Here is a 24,655-nt window from a genome sequence, read left to right as displayed (position 1 = left end):
CTCCACTTGTCCTCTTCTCTTAACCTGCTCTGCATGCAGAAATTTTCTGCATACGTACCGCAGCATCAAGGCCACCACTGGATCTATAAGGCAGTTCACCACAGGCCTGATCCTGCAGCCCCAGCAAATGGCTGTTGCATCTTCCCTAGCATGAGACTCTGCTTCTATATGTCAGGGACCACGCTGAGAAGCCTATTCACTTGTCCCACCTCGTTCTTGTAGATGTGATAATTGGCAAGCCCACTGCTACCAATGGCTTCTCTGGGTGCACAGAACATTCTATCATCCACCATTGCAGACGACGACATGTGCTGCTCCATTACGTGATAAGAGGCTCCTCTAGAATCAGTTACCCTGGAGCCACTAGAGATCAGCAAACCAGAATCAACTCTTCTTCAGTCCAATCCTTGTATGATCCCAAGAGTATAACAAGAAAATGAATCACAGTGCCTGACCACTGAAACGGATAACAGGACATAAGACCTCAAAAATTAAAAATGATGTGTAGCAGTTAAAGTTCTTTGATTTTACTAGAAGTAAAAAATCACCAATTGAGAGCTCAATGTTTTATAACCAAACAACAGATCCAATAGCAAAAACCCTTGGTGGTAGTTCTTGTCATCTTCCTCCACTGCAAATAAAACATCAGTGATCTCTTAGACGCTGCATATAAAACTCTGTGGTTGGGGTTACTATAAAGCCTACCATGGTATTTATAGTAAAACAGCAGGGCATTTTTTCGGAACAGCACAGTGCCGCCGAAGGAGGGAAAAAACACGGCAATCCAAGCCTAGATAGTCCAACAGATGGGTCGATCATCAGAAGCTGAGGAACAAGCTCCGAATCGATGCTCGGAGCAGTAACTTTTGCGAGAAAATAAAGAAGAGATATGGCGCAAGAGAATTTTGTCATTAATTAAAGACAATCCTCAGGCCTTTATGTCAGGCAGCATTTACTTCGTCACAGAAAGGGATGGTTGACCCATAAAATTTTGTTATGTGTGTGACTGTCTCTGTGTGTGTGTGTGTGTGTGTGAGAGAGAGAGAGAGAGAGAGAGATAGAGAGATTTTGAATCTTAAAAGATGAAACTTCATTAACATTCAGTAATCTGAGAGCCAAAAGGTTGTTGCAACTAGAAGAATTATGGCTGTCCAATGGGCAGATAAGGTTCGATTCATCCGTTTGCCACTTTTTATGTAAGACAAAGTTGGTGAGTTTTGGCATTTAAGTTGTCAAATGAAAAGCCAAACACAAGTCATTCAAGACTACAAAAGACTAATCGGAACAAGTTAATCACACTCGATCCTAGTCAATTCACCACAAATAATCACAAATATTAGTACATACATCTATTGAAGCTAGGTAGATTAATAAAAGGTTGCTTCTCACTAGTAATAAATTATCATTTAAAACAAAAAAAAAAAAAAACTGCTTTAAAAATTAGAGCTCATTCATGAAACCCGAAACATAATGTTTCATGAATCAACACCAAATTTTAAGTCAGAATCACTAGACAGTGACAATCTATTATGAATGCATCGGCAACAGTATTGTTATTTTCTCATAAACTTGCAAAAAAAAAGAAGGGTTGATTCGTTGAATACTGTGTTAGATTGGTATATAAATCTACCCTAAATTTTAGGTAAGTTCATGGAAATGTCACAGTTTATTACGGCTAGCAAACAACCAATTAAAAAACATTAATTAAGTGTTCTAGGCATTCTAACTCGTTCTAAACAAGGCATACCTAGAATGGAGCAGACTATTTGGTTATCAATCAACCTGTTCTTTTAATTAGAAAATAGTTGGCTACATTAATTAATTTGTTAGTCTAGCCTATCCCTATTATTGTCCTTTTTCTTAAACAAATATGGCCTCTCAAAGCATGCTTTTTTATAAATAGCAGCCTTAGATCTCCTGTAAAAAAAACTCAATTTGATCGCATAACCGCCCCTTTCTAACATTTTGAGGAATCTCAATCTCTAGAATTTGCAGAAAGAAACAAGAGTTAACAATTTGAAATATGCATTACCTAACCTATTTGGTAACCTGTTTGAGTCTAACCTATTTATCAATGACTCAAACATCATAAGGATAAAATCCTAATGGCTGGTTGATCATAACATCATTTTTACATCTCCTTCCCTCACAAACAACTTAGACATGACATGTTATATTTTATAGCTTGGTGTCATATCATTCTTATCCCTGATAAATAGAACACACCCAACAACATTTGATTGCATAGCTATAGTTTATGCGACTCTGGCAAATGTAACAAGGTATAGTAGATAATCAGTTTCAACCGGACCACAAACGATTACATGGTACACTGTATGGGAAATAAAGTTGTTAAGAACAAACAACATTTTTATGGTTTTGCATTTACATATCAAAGATCATTAACAATGATTAGTATAGTAACCGCGGATCAAAATGCAACCGAAACACTCAAATCCCATAATCAAAATTAAACCCAAATAAAGAATCCCCAAATGTCAAAGTCCCAAATCTCTCTCTCTCTCTCTCTCTCTCTCTCTAGAGTGGTAGGTACCAGACCACTTGGGTAAGGAATAAAAACCAGACCTCTTAAATTCATGTAAGAAGAAAGTGTTTTAAGCAAAATATGAACCTTCTAATGTGTTTAAAAACACTAATTTAATAATGTTTTACTTGAAGTCATTTTTGTAAAAAAAAATCTTTGTACTACCAAAATTTTGATGTTGTAAGAGCCATTCATTTTTTACTATTAAAAAGCACTACTTAAGTTAAAAAACAACTAACTTAATATATGTTTCTCATCAAATCAGTCTTAATATCATAGCTATAAGGTGATATTTCAAAAAAATAATAATTTAATCATTAATTTCACTAGGCCAACTTTTTGTCTCTTATATATATGTATGTGTGTGTGTGCGTGATTAACAAATGAACCAGACCTATTTTTAAATGTATTAGTTGGAAGCCATGATAGGAATCTCCCATGATTATAGCCATATAATCCAACAGGAAAATAAAATTTCATTTTCTTATATCCCTTTTTGATAGAAAAGTAATTAGGGTTAGGGCAGATCCTCTAGCCAAGTGGTGGAGCTCTAATTGGGATCCTGTCTCCATCTCTTTTATGACGAATGGCCCACAATCGACTCTGTTTGTTGTAAAAAAAAGAACTCCTATACACATATATATGTAAGTTGAAACATACACATACGTCATAACCTTAAATACCAAAAGCATTAAAGGGATCAGAGCAAAGGTGGGTTTTAGCTTTTGGTCCTAATGGTAGCATGAAGTTTTCCTCGGTTTCGTCATAAATTGTTTTTAGTTTGCCCTTAAGCAGAAAAATTTTGAAAAAATATAAATAAACTTTTTAATTGGTGAATTATATTAAAATATGTCTGCCTAACTTTTCAAAGGCTCTCGATTTTTGCATAAACTCTTAAACAACTGTTCTTAATGTTAGAATAATATAATAAAGTGCGAAATTCTCCTCAAACAAGTTGACAAACTCACGACCACTCATCCAGCAGCTCGCTTCCATCCTCTGATGACAGTGAAACAAACGTTCCTTTATAAGATACATGAGAAGAAGAACATTGATTATTGAAACACATATTCGGGATATCATCAATCATTCTAGGAAAATTTTCTTATTACGTAGTGATTTACAGAGGGTTTGGACTGAGCTCTGAATTTCCTTGTAAGATTGGCAAACTCCGATGGGAGAGACAGGTCGCACCCGCCATTAAAGATCTGTCATGGCAATGACCAATTGCTTACCTTTAGTTAAAAGGCCATTAATTACCAGAGATTTGTCAGTAAAATTTGTGCCGACGTTAAAGAAAAAATTGAAGAACGTACGACCAGTTTCTGAAATTATTAAAGAAGACGCGACCCATAATAAAAAAGTGCTTTTTCTTTTTATTTTTCACTCGCACATCCATATATAACTATGAGTGGAGATAACCAGGGAGGAGTTAAGAGAGAGAAATGGCGAGACGCTTCTTCACCGTGTCACGTCTGGCTGCTACGCTTCTTTTCCTGTGGTCGATCCCGGCCATGGCCTCCAAGCCCGGCCGCAGCCTGGTGGCGGAGCTCCCCCCCGCCCGGCGGCCGACGGCGGCGAGCGCTACTAACCCCAACTCGACGGCCGACTACCTGGAGGTCCACAACCTGGCGCGAGCGGCGGTGGGGGTGGGGCCGCTACAGTGGAGCTCGGCGCTGGCGGCGGCCGCGAGTCGGTTCGCCAGGCTGCAGCGGAACTACAAGCACTGCGAGCTGGCGGGGTCGACGACGACGCCGTACGGGGAGAACGAGTGCTGGGGGAAGGGGCGGCCGATGAGCGCGAGGGAGGCGGTGGAGACGTGGGTAGCGCAGAAGGCCTATTACAACTACGCCAACAACTCCTGTGCTGGCGGCCACCAGTGCGGGGTGTACACCCAGGTGGTGTGGAGGAAGACGGCGAGTCTGGGCTGTGGCCAGGCGAGCTGCGACCAGGGTGACATCACCCTCACTATCTGTTACTATGACCCTCCCGGTAACTTCCAGGGAGAGCGTCCCTATTAGCTGCTACCTACCCATTGATCTCCATCTTCCTCTTTCTTTTCTGTCTTTTTTCTTTTTTCCAAGAAGAAGAAGGAGATGGTGATTGTGGCAACGAAGGCCAACTTCTTCTTCAACATCTATGTGTTGCTTTTGCGTCATCTTTATATCTACGTCTTACCTTCTAAGAAAGAATTCCGTCTATAAGCATCTGCCTGTGCGCATGAGTATGCAAAATAGCAGTAACAAGGAAGGTTTGGGATTTAAACTTTGGTAGAATGGAGTGAGTCTTAATTAATGGCGGGGTATTTTGGATGGGCATCTAAGACTCTGGGGTCCGTGCAGTAGCAGGGAGACTGCAAGAGTCACGTGCCTCGTGTCGGGAGACACAGAGGGAGATCATCTTCCTCGCCTCGCTCGTCTCAGAGAGTTTTTATCCTCTCTGTCCCATCTGACGAAGCAGAGCCCATCCAGAGGGATGGAGGGCATTTGTTTGGCCCAAGTCAGAAGTGACTTCCGGCTGCCGGAAAATAGAGAGAGCAGCCTCGTTTGACGACAAACTAGTGTAGTGAATCAAGGCGGCTGTACTGTGGAGTTTGAAGCAGGTCGCTTCTGCACATAACCCAAGCTCCCATTTGATCTCCCTTCCCAAAACTCAAACTACTTGCCGGTTCAGTTCTTCCCACGTAACTCTCAGGCTGTTGCATTTGTCTCTTCCTCTCGCCTCTTTGTGAGAATGTGAGATGACTAGAACTAGTGTGTTCCGACGCATGCATAAACCATTGAACTTGGAAACATGTGATTGCCTAACTGAATCCAAAATCCAAAAGTGGGTTTGAGATCCAACGAGCGATGTGCAATAATCAGATCTTATGCCTGTTAAGTCCAGATTCGGTCTTATAATTTCAGGTCCATGTCCAGATCTGAATCGGATTAGGGGATATGTCATTTGGCCAGATCTGATTCATCTTAAAACTATCATCCTCATCGGAAAATATAATATCCCTTTCCCCGTCTATCCCAGATAAAAACGGTGGAAGGATGTAGAGATTAGACCCCTTGGCATTCCTTGGACTTGGGTTCAACTCTAAGATTTTGGAGGATCTGAATGAATTGGTTTTATGACTTGAATTCAGGTGCCAATTGAACTGTTTTCAGTTCATCGATATTATTTTCACCATCTTTCATATTTTTTTTTTAAAGGGTAAATGGTTCATTCCATCGTCGTTAAGAAATCCATCGTTCCTAAGAAAGGTCATTGGCTCTTTTGTGTATGTTCCGTTACGTTTTCACATAAAGTGTTTTGAAACCTTTTACTGTTCAAATACATAACCCATTAGGACATGACAGTGACCACTTCAAGACAGACTCGAACCTCAGCTTTTAAAAGAGTCAAACAAAACCCCAAAATCAATGTATTTAAAAAGGATTTAAGTATTATCAGATGTTGATTCAGTTCCACAAATTTGATTCCAGAAATTGACAAATATTGCATGTGTTGCATTTGCTAAAGTTGAGAAGAATTTCAGAGTTTCTTATTCAATCAATTATGTGGTGCCAAGTTGGGTAGTTGAAACATCTATCTATAGGTATAACCAGCCATGATGCCGATTCATCATCTATTCGTTCGAGTCAGGTACGAATTGGCAAAAAGACTTCATTATACCTTTTAGAAATAAAAAGAAAATCTAAATAGTAATAAAATTATCAAAACTTTATAAAAAATTTAACAAATAACAAGAAAATGTAATGTCTGATACATGGTGCATTGAATTCTCATTAATTGAATCCGAATCAGCCGATCAATTCAAAGCGAGCTTCCCAACATTGGATAGAACAGATTCAACCAGCGGAACGAGATCTCCTATTCTTCAAGCGGTCTCTCTTGCCCTTTAGGAGGTGTTTGATTACTCTGGACTTTAAATCCAAGCATCTGATGTGGATCTGACCATGTGGTATGTTGCTGCTGATATGGCAAAATCTATGGTTCATCAAACTATCTTAGATCCACATTTAAGACCCTTATTTTGGTTTTTTTCATCGAAAATTTGTCAGATCAACGGGTCTCAAATCTTGGGGGTCCCAAATTTGAGGCTATCAAATGCCCTCTTAAAAGTTTATACAATAGACACAGACAAGTCGATAATGGATCAGCTAAATTCACAGATCTGATATGGACAAAGTTGTGTGCATGGGATTGAGAACAACCAAAAATTGCAAGACTCTCTTCTTGAATCTGACACATTTGTAGGCCCGTTGCTTGAGAGCTTAATTTTTCAGTTTGGATCAGGTGCTTGTAAGCTTAAATTTCAGTTTGGATCAGGCCAGGACCAACACTTGCGCAGCAGAAGATCAGGTATCATGAGCAGAAGTGGGCAGCAATTATTAGCAGAGGCAGTGTTGTTTTCAAAATGTTAAATTCCTTTTAGAAGGACGTGCAGTTGATGTTCACTTGTGGTTCTTGCTGAAATGTGCAGATAGCAAAGATTGGACTGCCCACTGCAAACTCCCTTTTCTGTGTACTAGTTTTGTGGGGTTCATTTTCCCAAACTTTGTATGCCATGAGAACTTATATATGCCTAAGTAATTCGATTGAGAGTGAATTTACAAGTTTTGGTTCGAGAAGATTACATCTGCGCGGTGTTAGTGTTACCCGAAAGAAAACAGCAAATATGAAGAATTCAAGTCTTATTCTACGTGTCGATTACAAATTGGAAACCGAGAGAAGATAAAGACCTTGTAGTAGAAGAGAAAGGATTAATTCAGGAACAGTTTACTTGAGAACTCGTAGATAGACAAGCCAAAGCAGATAGGGTAACATAATTTTTTAGATAAATGTGTGAACTGAAACTTTAAATGAGATCCCGTTCTAATTAAACAGGCGAAAAAGCTTTATGCTGAAGCAGGTTTCATCTCTGCTTTGATGGCAGAGGCAAGCTGATCAAAAGCCTCTCCCCACGCATTCTTCATATCCGCAGACCACATCTCAGGGATTCCTTCCTTTATTGTCTCCAGCAGAGCATACTTGGCAACCTGCACATCCAAGATAGATCAGGACATCTCTACAGAAGAGGAGAAAGAAATGGAAATGATTACAAGCACCAAACAAACAGAGTTGTATGTTTAGAGAGAGGGAGATGAATCAGAAATGAATGAGATAGCATGCAAACCAGAAAAAGGAAGCTAGATTCTGTTGCAACTTTCATGCTTCCTGTGATGTTTCTTAACTCCAAATACCATCAATCAATATGATTTTACTTCAATTGCCTTCCTATTATCAGAACCTTTTTATTGCACACCGGCTTTAATCATGGCCAGAAAAGATGACATGATGGAAAAGAAAGACACTTCTGCAGTTCCTAGCTCTACTTCTTCCTTCATAGATATTCCAAAGGAGGAGACCATCCTTTATGTCATAATAGTCGCACTTGCTGGTGTATGTTCTCACTTTTTGGTTCAGAATACTGCAGCTAAGCATCAGGAATTCAACTTACTCGTCAATTTACAATCTTTTTCTTTTTTAAAAAAGTTGTCGAAACACTTAAATTGATGAGCAACTATAGGCCTCTAATCTAAAAACTTCTCAGAAGCGAACTCCCTATGCTATGTGGAAAAGCAGAAAGGTTTTTCAACGGCATCTCCCTGCTCTTGATTCTTTACTTCATGAATTGAATACTTGTTCCAGGAAGTTACTAAAATTGACTAAACTGATAATGTCATAAAAGATTATATGCAAAACCATTGTTGAGGAGAATAGCTGCAAGGCCGTCGAAATCGGCATTATGACATGAAGCCAAACTTCCAAATTTTGAGATGTATTTAGCAGTTCGGCAATTACAGTTGTTAATATCAGTACCACCTTGAAAATGAAGAAACTCACAATCAAAAGCCACAAGTGTGGAACGATAAAAGCAGTCTTAAGGACAAAAATTTGAAGGACCAAACGTTATACAATGCAAAAAAATCAACAATATGAAATTTCTTATGAAAGGAAAGCAACTTTGCTTAACAGAAGCAAGTTGCAGATGCACCATTTCCAACCTGAAAGGCTTTTGCTGTTTACATTAGCCAAATACAAAGATATGTTATGAAAGAAACGTAACAAATAAAAGAAGACACAGCTATTTTCTTCAAGCAGATTAATCAGCTAATTGTTTGCTTAAAAGGTCCAAGCAGGATTATATTTTCAACAAACTAAAAATCACACTGTAAATGCTGGCGCTTCTTAAAAAGGATAAAACAAAGTGATAAGAGGTAGGATCCACGGCTTACATCAAAGTGTTCGTCGACCACTCCATATTGGAAGTGTTTAACACCAAGGTGTTTTATGCTTGATTCTCTCACTGTTACTTTCCCTGCTTTCCGAAGTTGGACTGCACACTCGCATGTCTGCAAACATATCCCATTAGCGTGCGAGCATATAAACACACATACACACAAACACACATACGTGCACGCAAGTTTGTATGTGTAATGTGCATAAAGAACTGAAATAAAAAGCTAAGGACGTTCAGGTTTGACGAAGCCATACCATAAACAGATCATCGAGCTGCAAACAAATGCTTCAACTAATAAACGCATTTGTATACAAAAAAAGAATGTAGTTCTTAATCACAATTTACTTCGCGAATTCAAGAATCAAGAGTTAAAACTAGCTTTAAAGTTGCCTTGGTTTATCCATATAAACAAAGATTCAGCCCCCCTTCAATATAGAGAATAATAAAATGTTCATAAATTATCAATATGTGAATTGCGTACAACAGAATGAAACCTTATGAACATAAGATGGATTAAAAGTAAGATACTTTTCCAAATGGGCAAGTCCAACGACATACATGTCTTGTAACCAAACACATAAGATCTCCAAAATAACATGTCTTGTAACCAAACACATAAGATCTCCAAAATAGTAGTCAAATGAATGTTTGAACTTGGAATTTCAAGCATACTGCAAAATACTCAGTTACCAAAAGGCCTAACGCTCTAGCTTATGCGTTTCTTAAACATTCGCCATGTAAAGTTTATCGGGTGGCCTTCACATTTAGAGTTCTGGTACACCAGAGGAATCAAAATAAGCGAGAGAGAGGGGCGGTTGGTCATAATACCATTGCAAATACAGAGAAGGCGTGAGTTTTGAGCTTAGGGTTCTGCTCAAGTGGCACATTCGAGTCACGCAGGAATGAGAACAGCCGCTTTGCAGATGGCGCTATCTCGAATATCCTGTCATCATCATCACCTCTCATGTCAGTATAACGCCATAAGATAGAACAGTGATTTGCAGGAAGCAATGCCTAAGCAGGTCACCTGGCCAATGACTCCGCCTACAAATGACTGTAAGGAACAGGTCTCAAGAATAAGAGCCTTGACAACTCCAACTTACCAATCTGCACCAGCTTCATAAGAGAGCTTTCACATTTTTTTAGCCATCTTACTGAAACAGGACACAATTCCGACTCTGCCTTCCACATATTTGGTTTTCTCAGATCGGACAATTTACAAACATAATCGCTTCATTATGCGGCGCGAGCCAAAGGGGACTCGCTTGACCAAACCAACCAGCTCATCGGTTAAAAAGCAAGAAAGAATGGCAAAGAAGCTGAGAGAGGGAGAGAGAAGGCGAACCCACTTTGTGAAGAACTTCATCCCATGTGCAGCCGCATCCTTCTTCAACACTGCCCACGACTCGACCACCAAAGCCTCCTGCTCTGCTGAGAACGCCATTTCAAAGTTTTGGGTTCTTGCTTCTTCCTTCTGCACACCAGCACGCCCACCTTAGTTAGCCAGGAGTCAAGTTCCAATATGGATTAATAAGGAGGTTTACAATTATGAGCCAAAGCTGGGTAGGTGGGGTAAGAGAGTTTTTTTTTTTTTTTTTTTTTTAATTCAAAGTAATCAAGACGACCAGAAATTTCTAGTTAAAAGGTACTAATAGCTTAAATAGGGGCATTTCTATATAAATAAATAAAAATTAAAGAGATGTATAAATATTGCAAGCTGGTGAGGGCAATGGCCCACGTGAGGTACGTGGGATACTTGCTTGAATAAGGATGCAATGGCCCACGTGAGATACGTGGGATACTTGCTTCAATAAGGATGTCAATATATTTGATTTGAATAGTTTGATTAAAAAAATCCGATATGAAAAAAATTTAATATTTAAGTAAAAAATAGTATCAAATTTAAATTTGGAATACATCATGCTCATCATTCTTTGTGGATTTGTTTTGCATATTTCGAGAATAAACAAACTTATGAAAGCTAAGAACAGAGGAGAGAAATAAGTAAAAAAAGGGAGCTCATGAGCATATCGAATATGGAGTATATCTACATACCGGACTAACTTTCAGAAGGTGTTTTGCCGAAACTCCAATAATGAGGGAGATGATGACAAAAGAGGAGTAGGAAAAAGCTTGGAATGGATTGGGTGAGAAGTGGCGGAAGACTTAAATAGGGAAAGCAGGAGGAAAGAAATCGACCTTTCGGGGTCTCCAAAGGCCACGAGAGAGACAGCAGCACTCTCTAAATTAAATAATAAATACCGGGGGCGGAAACTGTAGACATCTCAGCTAGACCCATTCCGAATCCGAAGTTTTCCAGTTTGGATCTGGAAATGTCCAGTGGAAACACAAGTCAAGAGTCCAATCCAAAATCCATTACCGCCGCTTGGTTGTTCTGTGCTGTGCGAGATGAGATCGTTGCGAGAATGAGATTTGTAGCTTGATCGGGTCAAAAATCGATCCGAAACTCACTTGCGGTCGTCTGTCCCCAGTATTTTGGATCTAAAAGCTGTTTAGATAGAGCCCACAATGATACTTTTTGGAGCTACGTCACCAAAATTCTCTAATCCGCTCTCGTCCGATGTCTTTTCCTTAAACAAAATCACAATCCGAGGGGGATCTTGCATGAAATCCATTATTTAAAACAAACAGTGAGATCACCGTAGATTAGTGTAAAAGGTTTTGTATTATAAACATTTGGTAAGAAGAACATTGTGTTCTATCATACTTTTGTTCTCCATTGAGAACGTTCTGTTCGTACTCCAAAATGATGTCCATCATTTGATTTTTAGAATTTGGAAACAACATCTCTAACCATATCATGTTTTATCAAACGTAAATATTTTGCTTTTGAGTTATGTGTTATCTGGGTATATATTCCAAAAAAATACAACACATGTTCTTATGATGTCCGACCATTAAGAACATGATGCCATCTTAATATTGCTTTTACTTCATGTAGACACATATCTGTGCCCATCATGTATCTATAACCAGTGATTGGGTTTTCTTATTTTAATTACCAAAGAAAAGACAGTCGGGCATTAACATTATTTAATTTTAACATGTCTGTCTATCAAACTGTTAATAGAACAGCATGCAAAACCATATTAAATATGAATGGGCACAAAAATCCATCTAAGTTGGTTTGATATTCTCAGATTTAAGATTCAATAAAGGTGCATAAGATCTTCTGTTAAATAAACTCATGATCTAACCTACATATTAAAAATCATGGACTTAAAGTCAGAAACCCATGAATCTTAGGATCTCATGAGTGGCCAAACATGCATAATTTTTATTATAATAGGAGAAGAAAATGAAAAAATTTAATGGAGATTGGATCGTTCAGTGTACCCGATGGGTTGCGCTGGAGAGATAGGGACTCGAAATAATACCATGGGCGAGGTAGGCAGCTACAGGTTTCGTGCAGGAGCAGAGTGCCCCTTCAATGGGGGAAGAGACGTTTATGGCAGGAAAAGAGTTTGGAGACCACACGCCAGGGTGAATCGGGTTGAGATCAAAGATAAGGCAAAGAAAACTTGACGTCCGGATCCTGTCCTTGAAAAGTCAATTTTTGAGGTCCGGACTTGGATTTGATAACATTCGGGCCACCATGGGGACCAAATCAGTTAGCAGATGCCGTGACGGGCCGGACATCCGGTCAGGCCGGCCGGCGGCCGGCGGCCTAATCCCAACAACACTGGAAAAGAAAATGACTGCAGTCCATGTTCAGCCTCTTAGTTATCAAAACTAATGTGGTTTGATTTTGTAATTATTTTTGTTCATTTCATGTTTTGGGATCTTTATACAAGCTGCTTCAGATAGAGGATAGTTTCAAAATGACGCGTGAAACAAGGAACGTTCCTTCTTCCTTCAAAACTGAAAGCGACGTTGGCGGCGGGAGTCAGCCAGTGTGGTTGGAAAGGACTCTGATCGGGCAATGATGGCCGACGCCAAGAGAGTCGCCGGCAGACGTTCGCCGCTCGTCCGCCTCTACGGAGAGCCACAGTGGCGGCGCTTATTACGCCGCGTCGTCCATGCCCTCTTGCCCAACTGCACCTGCCCGGCCGTGCTGCCGCTCCCCACGGTCGAACCTGTAACTTCCACGGCCGCCTCCGGCGGTGCCCTATTCACCGGCACCTTCTACGGCCGGCGGACCAAGCGCGTGAGCTTCTGCTTGCAGGAACACCCGAAGGCCTGCCCTAGGATGATCCTCGAGCTGCCGGTGCTGACGAGCTACCTCGCCGTGGAGATGCAGGACGGGATAGTGAGGCTCGTCCTGGGGTGCAACCGAACCGACTCGGGTTGCTCACTGTGGAGCGTACCGGTCTGGACCGCCTTCTGCAACGGCCGGAGGATTGGGTTCGCGGAGAGCAAGAAGGCGGCGGAGGACGACGACATGGTGCTCAAGTCGATGGAGCCGGTGTCTGCCGGCGCCGGCATGCTTCCCGGCAAGAAAGAGTCTGAAGACGATCCCTTCGTCTACCTCCGAGCCAATTTTTCGAGAGTGGTGGGTTCAGCTGATTCCGAGTCGTTTCACATGATCAACCCAGGTGGGTCCACGGGTCAGGAGCTGAGCATTTTCATGATAAGGCAATAACGTTTAATTATCATGTTATGATTTTTTTCATCTCATTCTTAGTTTACATCTTCTTCATGATACCAATAAGGATGACATTCAAATCGCTACTACTTTCCAAACAAAACAAAAATACTTATTTTTTTTCTCGGTCACTAAGTATCTGAATTTTATGGCTGTTGTCGATTGCCGGAATTCTATGAAAACCACATGCATTGCCGGATTCCGGCAGCTCGATTGATGATACATAAAGTGGTTTTCTTTTCAAAAAATTTCTTTCTTTTTTTCTGGCAATATTGTGGATAAACTAAAAACTAATGCTGATAACGTGATAAAGATGAGGTCGTTGGAGGTTGTTTATCGTCTCTTTGGCATGTCATCCATAGGCTTCCTTGTAAGGGTTTACGGACTTTAGTCATTCCAAAGTAGTGCTTGTCTTTGTTATGGTTTCACAAATCAGCTCAAACTTTGTGCCATAGTGCATAAAGCAGGGATTAGTTTACAAAAAATTCTACTTGTAATTCAATTATTAGATTTTTTTTTTCTTTTATTCTTTTCCAGGATCTCAGTGATAGAAGCTCGATAAATTAATAAGATAATGGAAAAAATAATAAGATAGAACATAAAAGTGGTATCGTGATCCCTTAAGGTCTTTTGCTTCTCAAAAAGCGGGTTGAATCCGCGTGAATTGGCCAATTCAAATCGAAGTCGTCGCAAACCGGCTTGACTCATTGATTCATTTTTAAATTATTTAAAAATATGTCAAAAGTTTTCATTTTAATTAATTTTTATCTGTTTTCAAATTTTATTTTTCTACAAAAATATTTTTATATTTTTAAATTCACAACTGCTTTATAACCGAAACGCCGAATTGGCTGATTCGCCGTATCAGCAGCTTTGACAATTTGATTTCAAAACTAACGTTTATTATGATCTTCTATTCATTTCTTTTACATTTGTATTCTTAACAAGAGGGAGAGAGTGGCAAGTGACAACTGGGACAAGATGTCCCTTTTGATCGGCATTCCTTATAAGAAGTGTTTGATACCACAGTTTGCAAACCCATGACTCGGACTTAAACTGGTTGGTCAGCGTGACTTTACTTAGATAGATTAGTTCATAAATTTTATAGTGCATTTTTTTTATATAAATAGATAAAGAAGGTAAGCCTGTTGGGGCTTCATGTTTGATTTTTTTGTGAACTAAAATTGAACATCTTCACGAAAAATCTAGCCAAAATGGTGCACACACACCTAGCTGCAAGGACAGAACAAGAAAATTCTCATTAAGAAAGAGGCACTAGTTATAAAATTTAAAAATTTTTAAGAGATATCAATATGTAAGCAAACAAGTTTACCCCGAAGTATCAATATGAAAATAAGCATTTCACCACTTCCTTTATGTGAAGCAATGGCGTACCATTAAATGCGATCTTAGTCTTGCCCAAGCACGTTAACTAGTTCACCTGAAAAACAGTAAGAGAGAAATGAAAGCATGTTAACGTACAATTCAAACAAAACAAGCCTTTGGCTCACTGCTCATCAAGCTCCTGGAGATAGGAAAGAACATCAAGAGGACAAAGTACCCCAGTTGGAACAAGATCCAATAGTTGTAATTACAAGGAGGAACATTGAAAACTTAAAGAGTTCTTTGGCGCTCTTAACAAATTGTTACAGTAAGAATTTGTTATTAGCGTCAAACGGCTTCTAAGGGGCTGTTTGGCATTTGGAAGACTAAGTGAGCGTTTCATGAACCTACTCCAAAGATTGCAGCAGATTCATGAAACACTAAAACTAGGTCTCCATGAAACTGCCCCCGCCCTGCTTTCCTATTAGATTAAGATTAAGTCTTACTGTTAATTCAATTCATATGCACCTTTCACCAACAATTTCACCAAGAAGCTCAGTAAGATCCATTCTAGGGCTAACACCTTTGTTTTTCTTGCTTGGTACCTTTTTTTTTTTTTTGCTGCCACTTAGATATATAACGTAGTGAAGCCTATCAAGGCAGATTCAATGGAACATTCATAAAATATTCATTTGCTAAATAATACCTATGGAAGACACATAACCCCTAAATCAGTGTCCCCAACATGGATCACTTCCTCTCAATGGTCGAGGTAAGAGGAGGTTGGTAGGGGCCATGGCCTCTCCTCAATTTTTTAGAAAATAAAAATTTTGTTTATAAATCTTAGTATAACTTACATACAAAATTTGAAAATTTACAATTTCACTCCTGTTAAAGTTTTGAAATAATAGTTTGGCTCCTGCAACAAAAAATTCCTAACTCCGCCCTTGCTTCCTTTAACGGTGACCCCAACATGTGGCTCCAACATGCCAAGCTACATGTGGCTCCAATATGGTTTAGTCACCTTCTTACCAATGACACCATCCAAACATAGCTCTCTATAGTGGCGGAGCCAGAATTTTTTGGCTATGGGGCACTCTTATAGAAATTCTCATTTCTGAAGGGCAACAACATATATAAATAAGTAAATAATTACACAAAATCTACGTAAAAATATGTAAAAATAATAAAAAATTTGTTGTTGGTATGGGCAACTGCCCACGCCAGCTTATATAGAGCTCCGCTACTGGCTCTCTAGAATGACAGATCTCTTCCTTATTTTCCTCGTGCCCACCTCAATGAGCCAGCCAAATACACCACTGTGTATCTAAACTGGACTAAAGACTTTAGTCTTAAAACAGTTGATTTGGTAACTTTCATATGAAAAAGGTGTTTCGAGCAAACACCTCCTTAAGAAGGAACCCTTTCATGGGAAGAAGCCTTCTCTATAAATGTGAATGAGTTGCAACAAAGAGAACCTCCTAACAAAGGAAATTTAGCAACATGAAGATCCTATATGTGTCTTCTTCACCTGCTGAATTTCTCAAAGCCGATCGATGTGAGAAACTGCAATACGTTGAATTCACGTCATATTTGGGCTTAGGCATCCAATTATCAGATATGAAATCATGTGATGCACACATTGTCCGAGCCTCAGTATGTCAACCTACTGTATTTGAACCAGATATACTCTTTACTATATCTGTTTTTTTTATATATTCCTGTACTTGGATTTAAATTTGGATTTGAATATAAATGAAGTAAAAGAATTTATGTGATATCTAAATTTGAATCTGAATTGGATTTTGAAACCAAATCCAAACCACATTCTGAAATGTTAAGAATTGGCATTCAAAATATACGGACATTGGGTATAGGATATTTATTTAAAATCAGTCTGAATGTCACTGAATGTCATTTCTTAAATCCGGATATGATCCGATCTTCTAATCGGAATGTAAATTTTTATCCATATCCTATTTCTTTGAAGCAGGTCATCCCTACCCCAGCCTACCAACTCGTTGGGTTTATCACTGTTTGGTCACCAGGCCTAGTTTTCCAAAGCATTTTATAAGAGAAAATTAGCAAATCAAACAGAAGTTTTTTTTTTCTTTATTATTTTTCTTGAGATGTTGAGTGTGCTTTCGCAAATGGGCATTTGTTTAATACCCGTTTGGAGGTCAAAAAACACTAACTCTTATGGCAGAGTTGAGTTAAAAAAATACAATATTTTTAAACAAGCTTTTCGAGTTATGTCAATAAACTTGTAATTCAAATTTCACTACCATCAATCTTGAGACAATGTACGCGCTTCCCTAAACTTTGGTCCCGAAACAACGTGCACATTCTAACAAGAAAACCATTCCCTTGGCCAACGCGTTTCACTTGATCCTTCTTAAGTCGAACATGAACAAAGAAAAAGAAAAAGGGTCTTATTGCTTCTTCTTCGGCACATCAAGGTCATCAGCGTTACTATCATCAACATCGATATTGACACAACCTTCAATAACCATATTATCGATCAAATAATCTTTATTGTCCGCAGCTACATGCTTTTTCAAAATTATTTCACATGAAACATATAAGTTGGTTTAATATATGTTAGATCGGTTGATACGTTAATAGTGTAGTATTGTCTTTCGGATGATCCCGCTTTGAAAAGACAAGCATATCTAGAATGCCAACATATCTAATTCACCCTACATGATAGTACCCATTTTTGGAAATGACCAGTGCCAAAGTCACTAAATGGGTAAGCCGTCAATCTTTAATCTGAAGCTTACTATGTAATGTACTTTATCTTTTAGATTACGGATAGACATTTTACCATTTTACCAGAAGTTTCTATCATATTAAACTGCCTTGTGTGATTTTTATTGAGACATATACTCGGGGTGATGATTTCAAAACGGGCTTCTCCATTCATTAAGTAGAGAAGATCACAAAGATTTCTTTTTTGGCAAAAGCAATTGTCTTTTTCTTTCAAGAGGTGTTTGGTTATTCCAAATTTGAAATCCATGGATATGATATAGAACTATGGAAGTGACATGGCATCTTTTTGCTGATATAACAATAGAACCATGTCAAAATCCATTGTTAATCAAACTTAGATCCATGCTTAAGAACATTAGTTTACTTCTTTGTATTGGAAGGAAGGTTGAATTCAAGATTGGAGGGAGAGGGTCTGATCTTAAATCTACGGTTCTCAAATCCTGAAGCACTCAAATGCAAGACTATCAACACCTGCCCTTAATATTTAGCTTTTTTGGGTGAGAAGGAGGTTAGACTATCAACACCTGCCCTTAATATTTAGCTTTTTTGGGTGAGAAGGAGGTTAACAATCTACTGCCTGAAAAAGACTTTAACGTCCCTCATTTTCCTTGCTGGCAAGGTCATGAGTTAAGTCGGAATTTAAGTGGGATACAGTATACTCTTCAACTAAAGTGTTGCAATCACACAGTTTACAGTCTAAAGAGTAACATCCACGAAAATTAAACGACCGATGATGCACCTTTTACACACTCTTCTCTTCTTACTTTTACAAGTTCGAACTACAACAAAATGCAGTGTTGGCAATGCTTAAAATTCACACGAATTCGTGTGTAAAAACTATATGTATTTTCAATGATTCCAATGAATGACTGATTCAAATTTTGATTTTCATGAATCTGGTTTAAACCGATAAACTGGCAGCAGTGGCTTGGATCCAGATCCCACTCTGCGGTCCTAAAGCACGATTTACAGCCAACAGCAATCTCATGAGTTCAGGAGAATCTCCTGTTTGCAAGAAGCGGAATAAATTAAGTCCTACCTTATCTTGTGAACCCCGCGTGTACTTTTTAAGATAAATATTTAAAGTTCTCAAGATACGACTCGTTGGGTAACTCATTGCGTATGTTGGTAGATATGTTCGTTCTTATATTTATTTATTTCTTCGCTTTTCTCAAGTCCTTTTCAAAATTTGAATCGTATTTTGTGCCTTTTTATCTTTCTTTACAATATTCTTTGCTGCTGCTCTGCTTTTGGGGGAACAGGAAGCAAAAAAAAACTTTTCGAATCCAAGACTTCTACCTGACTGATAATAAAACTCCCCTCATCAGTAGACTCACACTTGGCTTGGCTTTGACTTATTCTCCAGCTTAACACAAGTCTAAGTTAGATTTGTCACTGTAACGCCTCATTGATTGCAAAAAAAAAAAGACTCATGTTGAAGATTGTTGGAATTTTTTAAGAGTTCATAAGAGAATTGGCTAAATGATTATTTTGGTGAAGCCTCGAGAGACATAGTATAGCGGTCAGGTTGTCGAGAACCCAATTATTAGTTTGATTCTAATGGGTGCTTCTTCTGTATTGAATCTCATGAAAAGAGGAATAGATTTCACCGGCAAAGGAGATATGACACTTCTTCGAATGGCTTATGCTCAACAAATTAGTTTGGCAGATCACCACTTATCTCATGACAGTTTGAGTTGGTATCTCGACCTTTAACAGCTACCCTAATGTTTCATAACCTTAGATACGAAGGGGACCTGGAATTCCTTTTACATGCAACCCAAAGTAGAATTTTTACAACCATATAAAGACTGAGATTTTGATATCTTTAATATGTAATGAACATCTTAGATCCCAGATCAGAAGGAAGGAGGGATGTTTTATCTTTAGATTTAAAATTTTAGTAATCTCAATCACCTAGGATCCCAAATCCGGACCTATCTTGATGATCTAAGCCCCTAAACAATTGAAGTAAACTACTAAAATATCATGCTATCCATCAATACTTATTACAGTGGATCTGAAGATTCTTAAACCAAGTTAGTCAACTTTTTCGACCACCAACCGGCGACAAAAAAGACCTTGAGAAAGAACACAAGCTCTGAATTCCCACACTTCCCACTTCTTTATCTAATATCAGAACAGAGCTTGACCATGGTAAAGCGCTCTCCTCCCTCTGCAAGTTGCTACTAGAAAAACCAACCACCAAAACCTAATCTGGTCGCCATATGGGTACCTTTTCCTTTACCAGGTTAGAGAGAGAAAGAGAGTTGTGGTGCAAATTATTATTCTACAGAAAAAGCAAAAAGTTGTGAGCAAGCGCAAAAGAGAGAGAGGCAGTGGAGAATATGATGAGAAAGAGAGAGGCAGTGCCTGTGTGTGGCTTCGAAGCGAGGAACGGAGGGGGCAAGAGTGTGCTGAGTGAGAGGGAAGATGCTTTCCCGTTTTGCTTATGTGATTGGACTCTGACTCTTGTCTCTTTCTTCTCTTCCACTGCCTGCTTTGTTCCATCTCCGCTCGAACCTTCTCTTGTCGCTTCCTCGCCGTTTCTGGTCCACTCCACCATGCACCACCACCACCTTTCTCCTTCTCCTTTACTACGATCCACCACACACATGCACGCACGCATGCACTGTGAAAAGGTGGTCTAAAGCAAAAGGAAGGCAGCGAGTGCGACCTGCTGCTATAAGGAGCTTCTTTTTCTCATCTTCTTCTTCTTCTTCTTTCCGAGCTCGCTTTCGTTCACCTGGTCCTTTTTTTTTTTTTTTTTCTTTTTGTTCCTTTTTCCTTTTCCTTTTGGTTTCATGTCTTCCTTTTTTGTTCCTTTTGGTTTCATTTTTGAAAGGGATCCAGTTTATCGCAAGCCGGATTCATATATCCGAGACGTCCTTTATAAGATGGCCAAATTATTTTGAAATAATGCAACGATGTTGGTCTCTTGGAAGCACTAACTTTGGCAACGCTGCAGTAGAATTGATGTTCCTTCATGAATGAGGATGCAAACCCACTTAGATCCTATGATCGACGGCAACTGAAATGCATTTAAAATACATATTGGATCTGATCATTACTCTTTGATTGGGTCGGTTGATGAGATTTCATACCAGATCCTGTCCAGCCCAAATTCAGACCAAGGCACATAAATATTCATCAACATAAGTAGCACATGTAGAATGTATTGTCTTGCGGGGCATGGGCAGGAAATGATGTGTTAAGTTCTTCGATTGAACCTTACTGTCCTAGATTTCTAGGCAAATTCGATCACTTAGAGGTGACTCACATAGTTGAATAGATAAAAATCGACCTTGAATTCAATTATAGAAGCAAAAAACTCCTAGATTAGATAAAAATCGACCTTGGATTCAATTTTGGAAGCAGAAAACTAACTCCTAGATTGATGGCTTTGTTCTGTATGATTTGGTTCGAACTAAAGTGACGTTCTTAACTTTGAACGCTGAGTTGCACTGTAATCTTAGGGTTCAGGACTGCTTTGGAACATAGGTTATCTATCAACCTTCAACTGAGCCTTATGGGATCCAAAGTAGGACTTGGAACCTAGTCATAATGTTACTGAGCCTTATGGGGTCCAAAGCTGTCTATTATGGGTCCAATATACGGCCATGTTTTTGAGAAGAGTCCATCTTGCAGGCCCACCCAAACAACTTTCACCAATTTTGTTTGTTTTATTGAAAGGGACTCGCAAGTCCTTCTCTTGGAACCTCGAGGAGCAACATGGTGGGGATTGAACTAGATCAAATGTACATATGATTACTGGTTCAATTTTTGAATCTATTCAACTGACCATGATAGGAAATTTGAATTTGAATAGTCATCTTGATTCGAATTTTGACATGTGGTCTTATAATTGAAATTTGATATTTCATTGGGATACTAATCACTCATGAAATATTGAATACTATGATAATCAGATCCAACAAATTGGATTTTGATCTGACCCCAAGACCAAATCCAATTACGTCAAGTCACCTACTGCCCCGGTCGCTTCCGGTTGAGACCGGAGGGTATTTAGGTCATTATCCGGAAACGAGATTCTCCCTCGAGCGGACCGGACCCATACTCGAGAGACGAGCGGGGACGTCGTTGTCATTGGAAAATTGTGAGGGGCATATATGTCATTTATCACATAGGCTTTCCTTTCCGGCGCCCCCTCCCAGAAAGAAACCCCCAGCTTCCCTCGAATTTACATCGAAACCATCACTCGACGCCCCACCCTAGACCGCCATCTCCGGCGCCAGGACAACCGAACCACGAGACCTATCAGCCTACGCCCGCCCCGACCCGACCCGAGAGAGTCCAGGCTCTTACCCGGGGGTTGCCGTGACCCGGTACCGTCCTTGAGGATCCAGATCCCCCCGCTCATCCGAAGATGTGGAAATTATCCAGATCTGGCGAAATCCAGGACCAAAAGACTGGCTGGACCGGTTCCTCGATATCATAACCGGGTCCCGTGCCACCTCCGACCCGTGGTCCGGGGCAGTGAAAGTCAATGCCTCGTGGCTTGAGGGGATTAGGGTTGGTCGGAGGAAATCGGTCCCTTCATCGATTGGATCCAACGGTTGAGATCTTCGTGAATAAAATTTAAAAAATTGGAAGCCCTTTTCTGTCGCGGCGTGAGGGTGACGACAAAGGGAAACAGGAGCAGCGCAAACGGCCGTATCTTTCATCGGGCTTTGAGTTCTGAATGCAATTAAAAAAAAGCAAAACATATATAGGTCTTATTTTATTTGGAACAAAAAAGACGTCTACTTGCTTTTAGATAATAGCAGATCACTGCCTAATTGTTTCACAATTGCAAATCAGCTGTCAAGCTGAGAAAGTTGATCTCAGAAAACCGTTTCTTATTATGTACGTGCATATTAGTTTGGCGAGAAAATCGTAGAGAAAGATTGGTGAGCACAAATATAGCACATATAAGGGCAGATTTTTCAAATTTGCAACTTAACTGTAGTTTAGTTGCAGCTGGACTAACTGAGACCACTTGTACGAATTTAGACTAACAGAGACAAGTTCTATGAATTACCTTTAAAAGTTGGTACTCACTTGTGCATTTAAGTTCATTTGTTCTTGACTAATTTTTCTATGTATTCCAATAGAAAAAGGAAAAAGAAAGCAGCCTGGTTGGGTGGATTTAAAATAAGATCTCGTGGGAGAGAAGAGATGCGGTTCGATACAAAATAGGGGATATAGGCGTTAACGGACTACACCACCTACTGATTTTTAGGGCCTTTACCGGTCAAGAAGGATTACAAATAACATATATATAAAATGTTGTAATTTACCTTGAAATCTTTGACGTCTGACATGTATCATGGTTGGTTTAATAAAAGATTGAGATCTTTGAATTACTGGAAAGGAACTTTATTTCATTACATTTTAAAAGTTTGGTAGTCATATGGCTTGGGAAAGTAACACATTTTTACTGAAGAAAGGAAGAAAAGTAACACATTTGTCTGGTTATAACATTTGGATATAGATATGAAAAGTTGGTTTTTCGAGTTATCTCCAGCCCAACTTAATCTGAATCTCATATACATATTTAGAATATCCAAATGCCAAAAAATTATCTTTCTTAAATGTGAACATGGATGTAAATCCTTGGGACAACAGTTTCAGAATTTTTTGTTTTTTTCTACTTACGTCCAATTAGATGGTATCTCGTTTTGACATTTTTAGAATAGCCAAATCCCAAAAAAATCTCTCTCTTAAATGTGAACATGGATGTAAATCATTAGGACAATAGGTTTAGAATTTTTGTTTTTTCCTAGTTATATCTAATTAAATGGTATCTCATAACTTTGACATATTTAGAATATCCAAATCCAGTTTTATTCAACTTGCCCATTAAATAAATCACGCTTCAGAAGTAGCTGTCAAAAACATTTACGAATTAAAGTAAAAATTCAAGATACTGTTTCATGAAACTTATAACCATAAAAATGTGATCCTCATTTCCAAGATTATGTGAAGCAACATAAAAGGGATGCTTCAAAATTTAACCTTGATCCACGCTTTTAAGAAAAAGCGACCGTTTATATGAATCCCTCTATTTCTACACAAATAATTTATTTATGGAAGAACTTTGCTGCAAATCCAATTTGAAAATACATCAATTTAGATCTCCAAACCCAGAAGGTATGTTCTTATATGTGTGTGCGTTGCATGTTTCCACTTGTTATTTATGTATAATTTTTATGGCGTATATCATGTAACTAAACCCTCTATTTCAAAACTGGTTGAGTTCGAACTTGTCCCAAATGATTATAAACTATAATTTAGAGTTCAACTTTGGAGTAATCAATTCTGACACGACGCTGCATGATCAAGTTTTTAATGTTCTGTTGACTCTTTCATTCTGGGACAAGATTATCATTGATATCACGTTCGCTCTTCGAGAAAAAAATACGGGGACGAAGAGACCTGTGGCATTCATCAGGTTGGCAGGCTTCGATCCCAGTACCATGAGGATCGCGGCCACAATGACAGGCAGGAGAATCAGAACCCATGTTGCAATTTTGTCCTAAGTTACTTTGGCAGTTCTTTGAATCTTCTCAGTGATTTCTTCTCTCCACCGATCTTAAGACAGTTGAATTTTGAATCCATCTGATCATTTGTGGCTAAAAACCATTAACCGCAATAAGAAGATGAACGAAGATCTGCTAAATAATCACGAAAGCAGAGCAGAAATGATTCATCATTCATATTGAACTGGAAGAAGAATGGTTGGTATCTTGGTCAAAGAGTAAACTGATGAATAAATTAAGTATCAGTAACTGAATGGATTCAACCCAGTGGATCGTTTTTCAAATGGCTCAACTGGAAGCGACTGAGTGCTCTCTGCAGCTGCTCATAGTTTTGCTTGAGTTTTCGTTTTGTAATCTTTTTCTCATTTCTTAAAGTTCTTTCTGCTAATGCGACCCCAAATTCCAAGCAAGCTGGGCTGTCACGGCACCGACGCTACATATGATTTTAAAATAGAATCCGAAAGAATAAAAAACAAGAACATGGCTTGTTTGTCCCCATTCGAGAACCATGGCCAAGTAACTTCCACTTGCATTGATAAAATCTCAGCTACATCTAAGAAAATGTGAACTGTATTCATAAAAAAGTAATTTAA

At 39.0% G+C, this 24,655-nt stretch overlaps 3 protein-coding genes across 4 annotated transcripts; 2 read left to right on the top strand and 1 right to left on the bottom strand.

Annotated features, from left to right (window-relative positions):
* Nucleotides 1–3,975: 3,975 nt before the first annotated feature.
* On the top strand, nt 3,976–4,737 carry LOC116253346 (STS14 protein-like). Its single transcript, XM_031628122.2, has one exon. It carries the CDS (start codon nt 3,991–3,993, stop codon nt 4,564–4,566), a length of 576 nt encoding a protein of 191 aa, XP_031483982.1. The 5' UTR covers nt 3,976–3,990; the 3' UTR covers nt 4,567–4,737.
* A 2,548-nt stretch (nt 4,738–7,285) lies between these two features.
* On the bottom strand, nt 7,286–11,018 carry LOC116252243 (non-symbiotic hemoglobin 1). Of its 2 annotated transcripts, none has more exons than XM_031626378.2 (5): nt 10,875–11,018; nt 10,169–10,293; nt 9,648–9,762; nt 8,815–8,931; nt 7,286–7,575 (listed from the first exon to the last, which is right to left on the bottom strand). In XM_031626378.2, the coding sequence occupies exons 2-5, from the start codon at nt 10,261–10,263 to the stop codon at nt 7,435–7,437; spliced, it is 468 nt and encodes a 155-aa protein (XP_031482238.1). In that variant the 5' UTR covers nt 10,264–10,293; nt 10,875–11,018; the 3' UTR covers nt 7,286–7,434. The 2 variants fall into 2 exon arrangements, with proteins under 2 accessions (XP_031482238.1, XP_031482240.1); XM_031626380.2 differs by having other exon boundaries at nt 10,169–10,313; nt 10,875–10,962.
* Nucleotides 11,019–12,765: 1,747 nt separating this feature from the next.
* On the top strand, nt 12,766–13,973 carry LOC116253189 (protein MIZU-KUSSEI 1-like). The gene is made up of 2 exons (XM_031627960.1): nt 12,766–13,375; nt 13,963–13,973. The coding sequence occupies exons 1-2, from the start codon at nt 12,766–12,768 to the stop codon at nt 13,971–13,973; spliced, it is 621 nt and encodes a 206-aa protein (XP_031483820.1).
* The last annotated feature ends 10,682 nt before the right edge of the window (nt 13,974–24,655 follow it).

The sequence above is a fragment of the Nymphaea colorata genome, chromosome 4 (genome assembly GCF_008831285.2).
Source record: "Nymphaea colorata isolate Beijing-Zhang1983 chromosome 4, ASM883128v2, whole genome shotgun sequence".
Lineage (NCBI taxonomy): Eukaryota > Viridiplantae > Streptophyta > Magnoliopsida > Nymphaeales > Nymphaeaceae > Nymphaea > Nymphaea colorata.
Note: the sequence above shows the minus strand (reverse complement) of the source record. Positions and strands in the feature narration are given on the sequence as shown.

What these genes read in the sequence shown, in the direction of transcription:
- LOC116253189 (XM_031627960.1), top strand. Translation starts at nt 12,766, where the DNA reads ATGGCCGACGCCAAGAGAGTCGCCGGCAGACGTTCGCCGCTCGTCCGC.
- LOC116252243 (XM_031626378.2), bottom strand. Translation starts at nt 10,263, where the DNA reads ATGGCGTTCTCAGCAGAGCAGGAGGCTTTGGTGGTCGAGTCGTGGGCA. An exon ending in GGGATGAAGTTCTTCACAAA is followed by an intron (nt 9,763 to 10,168) that starts GTGGGTTCGCCT and finishes TGATGATGACAG; the next exon opens with GATATTCGAGATAGCGCCAT. An exon ending in CCTTCTCTGTATTTGCAATG is followed by an intron (nt 8,932 to 9,647) that starts GTATTATGACCA and finishes ATATGTTTGCAG; the next exon opens with ACATGCGAGTGTGCAGTCCA.
- LOC116253346 (XM_031628122.2), top strand. Translation starts at nt 3,991, where the DNA reads ATGGCGAGACGCTTCTTCACCGTGTCACGTCTGGCTGCTACGCTTCTT.